The sequence below is a fragment of the Octodon degus genome, unplaced genomic scaffold (assembly GCF_000260255.1).
Source record: "Octodon degus isolate 3935 unplaced genomic scaffold, OctDeg1.0 scaffold00144, whole genome shotgun sequence".
In the NCBI taxonomy this organism is placed as follows: domain Eukaryota; kingdom Metazoa; phylum Chordata; class Mammalia; order Rodentia; family Octodontidae; genus Octodon; species Octodon degus.
Window position 1 is genome coordinate 900,810 of NW_004524720.1, and position 13,105 is coordinate 913,914.

Consider the following 13,105-nt stretch of genomic DNA (forward strand, 5'->3'; position numbering starts at 1 on the left):
AATTTAAAGTACTATGCCATAGCCTGAAAATGCAAATGAATTAAAGTGGAATATAATATTTTTAGAAACTATACTTTTGCATAATTATTTTGAATTTATTGTATGCTATTTTGATGAAAACAGGATACAGAGCACCCCAGTTAGATTGAGTGGTAAAAAATTCTGGTTATAGTCTTATTCACTGTTAACCTTGTAAAATGGTTTCTAAAGGAGGAATGTCAATACGAATACAGATTATCATTATTTTCTTAAATCAAAATTTTGTCTCTGATAAACCTCCAAAGCCTCCTTAGGCAGGTAGCACAGCGGTTATGGGTTAATACTTTTAAATAAGTATTTTCCAAGTGCAATGAGAACAATCAAGTTTCCCAGGTCCTACTGAAACCTCCTGGTGCAAAAGATCTTTTGGGATAAAGCTAGCTCAGACATACACATTTTAAGTAAGTACCTCAGGTCATTGTTGTTGTTGTTGTTGTTGTTGTTGTTGTACCTCAGGTCATTGTTGTTGTTGTTGTTGTACCTCAGGTCATTGTTGTTGTTGTTGTTGTACCTCAGGTCATTGTTGTTGTTGTTGTTGTTGTTGTTCTTCTTCTTCTTCTTCATCTTCTTCTTCTTCTTCCTCTTCCTCTTCCTCTTCCTCTTCCTCTTCCTCTTCTTCTTCTTCTTCTTCTTCTTCTTCTTCTTTTTCTTTTAATGTATTTAGTTTAGGGTCTCCACTACACAGCTCAGACTCGTAGTGATCCTTCTATCTCAGCCTCCCCAGTGCTGGGATAACAGGTATGCGCCGCCACACCTAGTGTTGGTCGCTGGCTCAGCGTGCCCAGGGTGAGGCAAGCACACCATGTGGTATCAGGGACTGAACCCAGGTCCTTGCACTTGTCTAGGCAGGTGCTTAGATCAATGAGCTATCACCTGGGCTCTAAGGTCATTCTTTTAATAACAAAATTTGAAAACTACTGTTTTCAAAAAAATCAAGAGACCAAACCTCACAAGAAATAAAATCAGAACCAAGACCCACTCACCAGCTAACAGAATCTCACTTTTGTTAGCCTGCTTAAATCTTAATTTTCTGGACAAAACAAGTATAAATTGCTCCAGAGTCACAGGGGAGTCAGGATCCTCTGCTCTTCACATCTTCCTGATGTTTTCTTCCTCTTCTCTGGGTTACTTTGTCCATCCTTCCCTTTGAACTCTTTTCTTCTCCATTGCCAAATGCCTGCATGATCTGTGATCCCAGGTAATCATTCTCTCTCTTCATGGCTGCAGTCTAAAGTCTAGCTTTGTCATTCTGTGCAACACTTACTAATGCCTCAGGGCTTATAAAGCACTTCAATTACACTCTATCTGTTGATATTCAAAGCACCCTTGAAAAGGACATTCATGACCTTATGATGAGGATGCCCAACCTGAGATGTGAGGAACCCACTGTGACAGAATGGAGAGCAAATAAGTGACAGAACCCTCTCTCCACACAGGTCACCCCCTGCAAGCTTGCCTCTCATGGTTCATGGCACCACACTGTACCTGAGTCTCACAGATGCATACTCAGTGGTAACCTACCCTCGGTTGCTAGGGCTTATGTCTTTTCCTCAGGAATTGTTTACCAACAATTTCCTGACCGGCCTGGCTTCCTTCACTTTCCCTATCTCTGTTCTGTACTACTCCATTTCTGTTCTGAACTCCTTTTCCTGCATACCTGATTCTTTAATCTGCCCTTTTGCTCTGCTGTCTGGTAGCTCCTCTAGTAACTTCTCCCACCTGACAAATGTATGACAAATAATACTAAGCATAAATCATTTCTACTTTTCTGTGTAGTAACTGAAAACAATATGGTCAGTGTACATTTAGATGAGATAAAAGCTCAAGACAAGTAATTTTCCTTATTGGATTTCATTATAAACGAAATTTAAAGTGTCAGGACTTTTTCTTAACGAACACCAGTTAACCCAGTCATTAACCCAGTTAAAAGCTCTCTTTCTCCATAGGAAATTGATTTTGTTTGTCTGTTTTAAATGGTTTCTTAAACATAAAATATGAAATCACATTGTGCTTGACTAGGAAGATCAAGAATCACTGATTAAAATAATGTTTTAAATAAAGAAACTAAAAATTTTATGGTGAGTTTAAATTGCATTAAATATCAAAAACTACTGATAGAGTTTATTTTTTTCTGGTAGAGTTTAAATAAGTTATTTGCATATGTTTGGTGGGGAAAATATTACCAATTTACTTTTAAATAATAAACTCAAAATCAGAGAAAAAAATTAAACTAATGTAAAGTGAGCAGAACAGCAAGTGTAACAGAGTAAAATACAGAAGCCTAAGTGGGTGTGGTTGGGCACGCCTATAATCCCCACTCAGGAAGATCACCAGGACTTGGAGGCCACCTTGTGCTGCAGTGAGACTGGTGTTATGGTTTGTGTCTAGTCCCCCCAAAGCCTCATGCAGACTGGAGGCAGACTTCTAAAGTTTGTGATTCACTCATGATCCACTGGGATTATGGGTGTGAGTACTATACCCAGCCTGGGGCGGTCAGCCTGAATGCAATTTAAGGGAGACAGGCTCACTCTCTGCAGCCATTATTGCTGCCCCTCCATTTTCCTCCCTGCTTTTTGCCACCACCATGAAATGCTGCCCTTTGCCATCTGCCGCTCTGCTTTGGAGCCTGCTGAGTATGCACTGAAACCTCCAGTAACTGTGAGCTAAATAAACCTTTCCTTCCTTCATTTTGGGTGTCAGGTACTTGTCCCCAGCAACAAGAGAAGAGTAACAGAGACACCTTGTCTCAATCAAACAACCATGCAGACCTAACATTTTCAGTACCTCCACATTTTGGGATGAATTGAAAGGAAAATGTTACTAAGTAAGCAGAGCTCAAAGTTGCTTAATTATACCATATCACACTATAAAACAACTGAAAAATCTGAGAAATGCTTAAACTGTCTCCTGAATATACAAATCTGGAAAATACTTTCATACTCCAGAGAAATATTCATTTTTAAACAATTTATCACTGGAAGTGATCTTTTAAGGAAATTCTTCATTTTTGTCTCCTGCATTTCCCTCTAACTAAAAGCCAGGACTTCTAAGCTCCCAGCTAAAGCCCTGCTGTGCTACTTTACAATCTCTCTCTGCTTGTCCTTTTCATTCAAGATGTATCTGCTCACTTCAAATCCAACTTGTAAGTAACTCTCACCATTACTCTAGTTAATATCTTAAAGAAAAGAAGGACAATAGATGAAGAATTACCACCTCTTACTGAATTTTGTCCCTACTGTTACATGCTTTTTAGCAAAACCATATAATATATTCAGTAAGAAGCTACAACAAATTATTTTATACTGCTGACTGGATTTCTTTTCATATGTAAAAGAAGAAATAGCAGATCCAACTAAAACTTTTGAGAGAGAAATTTAAAGGATCATAAGGCAAATGTTGTGATGGCTCTGTACATGTCAGCTCATCAAACACTCAGAAGCTAGGCAAAACTAGTAAAACAAAGATTGATCGATACAATTACTACTAATGAATTATTGAACTCATTAGTTGAGTCAGTCTTTCAAATACCTCTACAAGAAGTGAATTTGTCAAAACAACAAAACAAAACAAAAATGCTTACTGATATATACACAGAATCTATAAAAAAATTGGTCACTCTATGATGACAGGCTCTGGAGTCAGTTTCCTTTGTACCTCTATGTCTAATTACTAAACATATGACCATAATAAAAGTCACGAGATATTTAGGTACCACTGCAAAGTTCCAGTCATGGACTAAAAGCATGTGTTTCACAACATGAAAATAAATAACCTGCACCAGGAACACAAAGAGCCAGAGGATGTCCATGTATAAACATCAGAAACTCAATAAATCTCCTTAAACAACATGAAAACTAGTCAAGTGTGGCAATACATGTCGGTAATCCCAGTACTGGGGAGGCTGAGGCAGGAGAATCATTCTGAGTTTGCGACTAGCCTGGGCTACAAAGTGAGCTCAAGGCCAGCCTGAACTGCACAGTGAGACCCTGTCTCAAAAATAAAAAGCAGAATATCTGATTTTTTAAGGGTATGAAAATCTAATCCATTTATCAGTGCATCTAAGAAACCCTTAAGACTAGAAGATAAAAACTATCAAAAGGGAAGAGTACAAAGGACACAACATGATACAAAGAAAAACCTAGTATTCAAAGGTAGAGTTCAATTGACATCTTAATTCTACTAAGCTGCTTTACTTCCTTGAACACAATCCTTAAAATTATAAAATCAGGAAATTATATCAACTATGAGGATTAAGTATATGTAAACTTCTTACGTTAGATAGTATACATAGTGCAGGCAATTATCAAGAACTACTTACTTCGAGAACACAAAAATGTATTAATCACAATAAATTGGGCATGACACATTTTAAATGGATTGATAGAGCATGTGAATTATTATTTTAACACAGTTTCATAAAATATGGACCAACCTTGTCAAATAAGCACAAATGAGTGGTGCTGGGGGTTTTGTTCGTTTGTTTTTATTTTAGGACAAGGTCTACAGGGTCTACAGGGTCCCACTGCATAGACTAGACTCATAGTTATCCTCCAGTTTTCAACCTCCCAATTGCTGCGATTTCAGGCATGCGCCACCATGCCCAGTCTCAATCACAGTCTTAGCACGCCCCGGGGGCAGGGTCAGCAGGGCAGGCCCAGGGATGAACTGCCAGGCCCCTGCATCTGCCTAATCCACTGAGCTATTTGGCTGGCCGGGTAATAAAGCCAAAGGGGTATCGCAGAGCTAAAGTCAAGGAAAGTCACGTTGCCGTGTCCCTCTAGAGGTTCCAGGAGAGAGCCAGTCCTTGCTTTTCCTGATTCCATGACTCCCACCACGTCTGTCACCCCACCCTCTGCTTTCATAGTCACACATCCTTTTCTCCCTCTGACCCTACTGCCTCACTCTTTCACTGTTCTAAGAGCTTTGGGTTACACGGGGTCCACTGGCTAATCCAGGACAATCTCTCCATCTCAAGACCTTACTCATGAAAAGTTCATCTTGCTGTGTAAAGGGACACTTTCACAGTGTCCAGATCTGGGCAAGAGGATACGACATGTTAGGTAGCAGAGGTCATTGTGTTACCTCTCACACAACCTTCACATAGGTCAACACTATAAATGCTGGTGTAAAAATAAATGATTACATGATGATTATATTCACATTTTGAAGTATCAGACACTTGATTAAAGAATCCTTTTTCTTTAAAATTAATCAACAATTTCTTTTAGTTACACCATTTAATCTCAAATTACCCCTATGTGGTGTGTTACATTTTTAATAAGTATCAATAGCTCATTGTTTTCAAAACTATTGCCACTAATAACCAATAGAATGCTTATTTTATTTGACTTCATTCTAATTTTTCTAAATCATTTTTTAAACATAAATGTTTCATTTACTTCAAAGTTTGAGGAAGACATAGAAGAAGCACATTTTAAAAACAGGAATAGCTGATACCTGCCATTACCATGACAGCCACACCTTAACACAAACCGTTGGCCAGACTTACCAGTGGTTCTCTGTTCTTGACCAGGCGGATTATCTTTACAGAGTCTTCCTCATCGTCAATATCATCGGGCATAGCAGGCAACACAGGGTCATAACTCTTCTGAGCCACAGTGTCATGCACAGAGAGCAGGGCCTATGAAATGCAAGGACTCAAGAACATAGTAAGCAAATACAAAACCCCTAACACCTAAGACAATTAAAAAAAAAAAAAAAGACCCGAGCCACAATTTTGTCATCGTGATGACAATAAAGCAATGACTTGCAAGCAGGTCTCTATGCAGGCTGAAGGAGAACGTCTCTGCAAGGCACACTGGTGCAGGACAAGCATCAGTGGCTGTCCTCTGCCTCGTGTATTCCCTGCTTTATCCTTAGGAACAGGGAAGCTGAGGACAGAGTGGAGCTGGGGAAAGTGAGGCTATGGCTACACCAGCAACGAGCCAGAATAAGGCTAAGAATACTATGCATTTTTCTTTCTTATCATCATTTCTTCCTATCAGCAGAAAACACACTATCTACATGATTGATTCTTTTGTTTTCTCACTTTAATATTATGTGCAATAGGTATGTGTAGAAGAATAAAAGTAGCTCTGATCATTACTGGTAATGTACAGATGTAAAGCCCTTCAAAATATGGACATCTTGTCCTTAAGGATTGAAGATGGAAAAATACTGGAATCCTGCACATCACTGTTTTACGTGAGTGAGCTTTAGACTTTCCACTACCTTGTTTCCTGGCCAGCAGCACCAATATCCATAAATCGTTCATGTCAAAAACCTAGAAATCATCATGAAACCTCTTGTCTCACCTACATTCCTAATATCCCAGCCATGTACCCCAAAATATACTAAATTAAATCTACCCAAAAAAAAAAATACTAAAATTTGTTTTCTTCTCTCTAATCTACAGAAGATCAGCAAACCATGCTACTTATTTTTGTCAATAATTTTTATTGAGAGTGCTATTTATTTACACATTGTCTGTGGTTGCTGTCATGCTGTAATGGCAAAACCGAGTAGCTGCAACCAATTGCTTTTTACCTAAAGAGCTGGCAGTTTCCAGGTCTCTATCACTGATGCCATTATTTCTGCCTGGAGTACTGCAATGATCTCTAAATGGCTCGGCTGCATTCACTCTGGCCCATGTTCAAATCCATGATTCATACTGTAGTAAAGGTGACTACCTTAAGATTCAAGCCATTATACAGCTGCCCGCGGGACTGGAGAGGACATCAAACTCTTTAACATCCTCTCAATGTTATATCACTTTCTTTTTCACTCAATTTAAATAATTACTTCTCATTAAGGCATGGCCAGAATAACCAAGATAAAAGTAGGCTCTGGGCTGAGGATGTAGCTCAGCAGCACAGCAGCTTCCTGGCAAACGCAAGGCCCTGAGTTCAATTCCCAGCACAGAAACAAAGAAGGGGGGGGGGGAGGAAGACAATTCAAAAGGTAGACCCCTACAATTCTTGACCTCACTCAATTTCTTGTCTTTTGCTGAGATAAATGCTTAAACCTAAACTACAAGTGGATTTTTAGAGGTTGATGCACTTTAATATTTGCTGTTTACTGAAACAAGAAAATTGGTGTCTATTTTCTAATCAAACCTTTTCAGTGCAGAACTGACAACATGCAGAACATGGAAAGTTGATTTTATAGACGTGAAGAGTAGATTGTTTACTAAAGGCTGAGGAGGATGGGAAAAGGAAAGGATAGTAAAAGTTCGTTAATGAGTACAAAAATAGAGTTAGAAGATTACTTAAAAAGAGACTGCAATTAATAATAATTTCAAATATTTCAAAATAACTAGTACAGAAATTTAATATTAGTGAAATAAATGGCAAATATTTAAGTAGTACACATGCTAATTACCCAGATTAAACACTGTACACTGCACATATACATTAAAGGCCTGCACTGTACCCATGAAAATGTACAATTATGTGTCAATGAAAGAACCCTATTACCATAAAGAGTTAGAGAAGTCACTCTTAACAATATAATTTTACTCCCCAGAGGACATTTGGCAATGTATAGAGACATTTTTCATTTCTCGATATTGGGGATTGTAGTGCCACTTAGTGTACATAGGCTGGAGATTTTCATAGACACAACAGCATACAAAACAAGCCCTGCCCCCAAAATAGCACTACCCAGCCCCAAATGTCAAAAGCTTCAAAGGCAAGAAACTCATGCTCTGGTTTGTTCCCAATGGGCTCATGAGCAGAAGGCCTGCAAAGTAGAGGTATTAAGTAGTTGGAGAACCTTAAGAGACAGAGACCTGTGGGAAATAATTAGATCTCTGTGTGTATCATACCAGGAACCGATTAACATTGATCCTGGGTAGGAGTCAGATCTTGAAAGAGTGGGGTGTTTGAAACTGAGGCCGCCCATGCACTTGGCCCCTCCTGTTCATGGCCAGTACCTTCCCTCTTTTCTCTTATGCTGTGATGCAACCAAAGACGCCCTTGTAGGCCAAAAGATTGAGGCTCACCCAGTCTTGGATTTTCAACTTCCAAAACTGTCAGCAAAATAGACCTTTTTTAAAGTACCCAGTTTAAAGTATTTTGTTATAGCACAGAAAACATCTGAACACATTCTGCAGTCGAGGGAACAATTCCTGAGCAGGAGTGATTCCTCTCCTCACCATGGAGCAGGGAAAGTCTATTCACTGCTAAAACAATGAGAAGACTTACTAAATAGGTACTACTTCAATATGAGAAAAATAAGCCCAAGAGTAAACGCTGCTATGGTATTACCAAAAAGCTTAACTGCAATCCTGTAGAAGAATCAAATTTTTTCCAGATGTCTATTAAACAACAAAAATGCTCCAGGTCTGAGGATGCAGCTCAGCAAAAAAAAAAAAAAAAAAAAAAAAAGAGAGAAAAATGTTCAAGAGTATTATCTACAGAAATACAAAAATATGCATGGACAAAAGAGAGAAAATCAAAATGGCAAGCAGTCAACCAAAACATACTAGATATACAAAGATACCTAAACATCTGGAAAGATACTGCTCATAATGAAGAATAAAAATGATAAAGTGATAGAAACAAATACTGCAGTTACACAGATAGATAATACACAAGGAAGTTAAGTTACATCTTGATAGTCAATGTTCAAGCTAGAATACTGAACACAAGGTATGAAATACTTTTTTTTTTTTTTTTTTGTGGAACCAGGGATTGAACTCAGACTCTTGTGCTTGCCAAGGAAGTGCTTATTCTACTGAGCCATCTCCCCAGCCCAGCCCCCTGAAATACATTAAAAAATTCAAATCAAACTTATTAAGATTAAAACTGTGATCTACAAAATATGAAAAAGCATATACAATGAGATTAACATAGATTAAAAACTAAATAAAAAGTAAATTTATGGGCAAAGCAAATTAAATGCAAGTTTCATCTCACCCAAAATGGAAGATGAAGAAAAACACTGAAATATCATGAACAAAGCATCATGGACATCACGTTGGCCTAGAGCTCTATACCCAGCAAAATTATCTTTTAAAAATGAAGAGTTTTTCAGTGAAATAAAGATGTTTTACAGTCATACAAAAGCTAAAATATTCACCAGCAGCAGACCTGAACTGTAAGAAATGTTACAGAAAAGTCTTTTTGACAGGAGGAAAATGACAGATGGGGGTCTACAATGAGGACAAAGAACACTGAAAATACACACTATCTTGAAATTTATATAACTGTTTATGTATTTATAAAACATAGTAAGAATTGTATATTATATATTATATTTTGAAGCATATCAAGAATAGCCAGTGTAGATTTTTAAGAATAAAGCCATCATAATAGTTGTAGCAATATAAGACTCACTTCCACTTCTGGATTCCAAAATAATCATAGATTTCAAGTTCATCTTTTTTCAACAGCTTTGGTTTACAAATATTGTTGGTTAGCAACATTTTTATTTGGACAACTTAAAATAACTTTGTGTCCCTTTTCCCTACTTTAACCATAGTGATTTGATTTTTTAATATACAGATTTTCCTTTCAAAGGGCAAAATTTAAATGGAAATTGTGTTTCCATACGCCATAACCACCAATCACAACTGATGGGTTTACCTGTTGCCCAGAAGAATCTGCAGGAAATTGAATACTAGGCTTTGTAACTCATCAGGCTCACAAATTCTCACTGCCTTAGACCCCCTGGAGTGAACTGTAAGTTCTAAGTATCTGTCAGGTCCACAGAATTAAGTGTCCAGCTTATAAGGATGAGTAAAATTGATTTATCCCTCCAAAAGGAAGCTTAACTTTTCCCTCAGCATGCTTTAACGAAGCCTCATCCATCCTGCATGCTCAGGCAATGAGTAATTGCTCCTAAGTCTATATTTTGGAAAGCCAAAAAAAATTACAAAAAAATCTTTGTCTTTCACCTTTAAAAAAAATCCACCAAATTTTCCCTGATTTTCTAAATTATAATACCATGTTCAAGAGTGTCACTTTGCTGTTGTATCAAAAGAATGAGCCCCAATGTGATGACTCACAGAGGTTATTTTGCCTTTACTGTAGCCACATGATGTCTAGGACTAGCTCATATTTATTACTACTGTCTTTACTGTTCCTAGAAACAGACTCTCTGTACCAAGCAGCGTCCCTCTACCAACAGCCCGGGCACAGCACCGCCATGACCGCTCCTGGGCACTGCACCACTGCACACGTGAGTAGCAGCTCACTGTCTCTCTCGGTCATATCATTTGTTCCTTCTTTTACATTTCAGTTTTTCCTGCATTTTATGATCCCAACAGTAAGATCACATACTTTATTAGCTAATAAGAATAGTTTTTATTTTAATTAATCTTTAAAATTTTTGACATTTCTCAGGTGATATTATTGTTATAGAATTCCCTAACCATTCTAGACTTAAGGGCAACCAGTTACTGGAGAAAAGTATTGGCATTCTTCAAAAACTTGGGATTAGTAAGGAGTATGATGGACTGAATCACAATTTTACACTTACTATGAAGTAAAAGACATGAATAAAAAGTTTCAAAACCATATGAATATACTGAATTATATGAAGAGATATGAAAGGCTATAATGCAATAAAATTTCCAAATATTTAATAGTTTCCATTGGCTTCGACTTCCTGGGAGCCACCCATGCTGCAGGCACTGTGGTGTGTGAGCGACACATAAAAAACATGGACAGCAGTAAGAAAGACACTCGAGTGCAAAACAGGAAATCCACGGAACACAGGCACACAAGCTTGTCATATGCTAGCTGAGAACCTGGACAGATATTTCTGAGCTTTAGTTTTAACATTTGGAAGAGAATTAGTGTTAAGATTTATCTAATATGGCTTCATAATAACTGCAAAAATAATACATGAAGGTGCTTGGCAAAAGCCTGTTTTATAGCAAACAATGTTAGGTACAATTAATTATAATTATCTTAGTTCTTCAAGAATCACTTTGTGTATTTAACTTTGTATATAAAGTTTTACATGACCACATTTAAATAAGAAAATATTACTGTCATACTGTTATGGTATATTTATGAAAATTGATCAAATTAGCAGGCAAAAACACGTAACAAATTTTACATGAAGCAAATATGATATATCCTACAACCAGTATGAATCAAACCAGAAACTACCATCCATTTAAATGCAAAAAAACAAAACACAAACAATCCAGCTCTGGTTATGGGCAACTAGTGATGCTAGAAATAAATATTAACTGGGGGCTGGGGAGATGGCTCAGTAGAATAAGCGCTTCCCTGGCAAGCGCAAGGGCCTGAGTTCAATCCCCGGTTCCACTCCCCCACCCCAAAAAAAACAGATCCAACATATTGCAAAACACTGTAATACACAAAAATGTATAAATAATGTTTGGAAGTTCCATTTCTAAAAGGTAAGTTAAGCAATTATGCTGATCAAAAAAAAAAGTCCTCCAAATTTTAAAATGTTAAAAAAGAAATAAAAATCCAACTGTAAGTAGTACACTCTATGATCCCATTGAAAGAGGACAAGTATACATTTTATAATGTTAGAGGAAATGGCAGTGTGATCAAAAAATACAGTGAACTCTTACTTTTTAAGATTATTATAGTGCAAGATACACTGCTATTAATCCCCCTCAGAATACTCTCCCTTGCCCCAAACATATTCATTCCATCACTTTTGCCACTCTGAAGCAGTTCTGCAAAGCCTGATGCAGTCATGGGGCAGCCTCTACAGTGTGTGACTAAATCATGATGCAGTGCTGGGATTGCGGGTGTAGGTGCTGCACCCTCCCAGGGGCAGACAGCCTGCTGACTGTGATGGAGGGAGACAGACTCAATCTCTCCTGCTGCTCCTCCCTTTCTGCTCTTGCTGTGCTGCTGTTTTCTGCTGCCACGAATTGTTGCCCTCTGCCATGTACTCCTCTTCTTTGGAGCTAGCCAAGTATAGGCTGAAACCTATACGAACTGTGAGCTAACTAAAACTTTCCTTCCTTAAATTTGGGTGCCAAGTATTTTGTCCCAGCAACAAGAGAAAAATAACTGAGACACACCTCATAAAGACACTCCCAAAGGAGGATTTCCAGAACTATGTTTGTTTATTTGGTTGGTTGGATGGTTGGTTGATTGGTTGCTTGGTTGGCTGACTGGAAACTGGGTCTCACTGTATAGTTCAGGCTGGCCCTGAACTCACTACAGAGCCCAGGCTAGCCTGGAACTTACAGCAATCCTCCTGCTTCAGCTTCCCAAGTGTTGGCATTATGGCAGTGTGCCACCATACCTGGCTCGGGAACTGTTTCAGAAAGTGGAAAGAATGATGACATAAGTGTGATTAAAGTAATGGGGAGCATTCTGAGGAACATTAATGGTAATGTATCTTTTGTTGTAATAATTCTTTAAAAATGTAAACATTCACTCTTTATGATGATCATCCCTTGTTTATGAACACACAATTCACTGAAATACAAAGTAACTAAGGAAATCAAAAGATTCTCGTCCTCACTAAAACACAATGAAGACAGGGTCTTCTACTTTCTCTATAGTTTCAATTACAAACACAATTATGCACATTAAGAAAAAATACTTGTTTTGTTTTTACCAAGTCAGTTTGTAGCAGATAAAATTAATGTGAAAGTAAAAACTTTCTCTCTTGCTAAAGACAAATATCATAAATTATTTGTGGACTGGCAAGATATCTCAGTGGTCTAAAGCACCTGCTTAGGCAAGCTTAGGCAGGTGTAGGGGACCAATGTTGGATCCCTGGCACCACGTGCTGTACCAGCCCCGCCCTCAGGATGGGCTGAGCCAACAAACAGAAAAACAAAGGAACAAAAAAATTCATTTGTGTAGTTTTCCTTCTAACTTCATGCATGGATAGTTTTTATAAAACTTTTCTTTTTAAACACACACACTACGGCATTTCTGTTTGTATCTGCCCTTGAGCTTGTGAATACGTTTCTATCTTATGATCAAATATTTGTCAAGATTTTGCTAATGTATATTTTCCCCCCTCTGGCTGAGGATTGAACATAGGGATAGATAGGGAGGTAGAGGTAGAGGTAGAGGTAGAGGTAGAGGTAGAGGTAGAGGTAGAGGTAGAG

The 13,105-nt window shown here is 37.9% G+C and overlaps 1 protein-coding gene across 5 annotated transcripts in view; it reads right to left on the minus strand.

The window, feature by feature from the left end:
* Positions 1-13,105, minus strand: part of Mpp7 (membrane palmitoylated protein 7) — a 256,221-nt gene that overhangs the window by 96,911 nt on the left and 146,205 nt on the right. For 4 of the 5 annotated variants that reach the window (XM_023701930.1, XM_004641864.3, XM_023701931.1 and 1 more), the window contains one exon: positions 5,549-5,680. The exons of the other annotated variant lie outside the window; for it this stretch is intronic. In XM_023701930.1, coding sequence (XP_023557698.1) covers positions 5,549-5,680 — 132 coding nt within the window. The remainder of the gene's footprint in view (positions 1-5,548; positions 5,681-13,105) is intronic. 5 annotated transcript variants of the gene reach the window in all.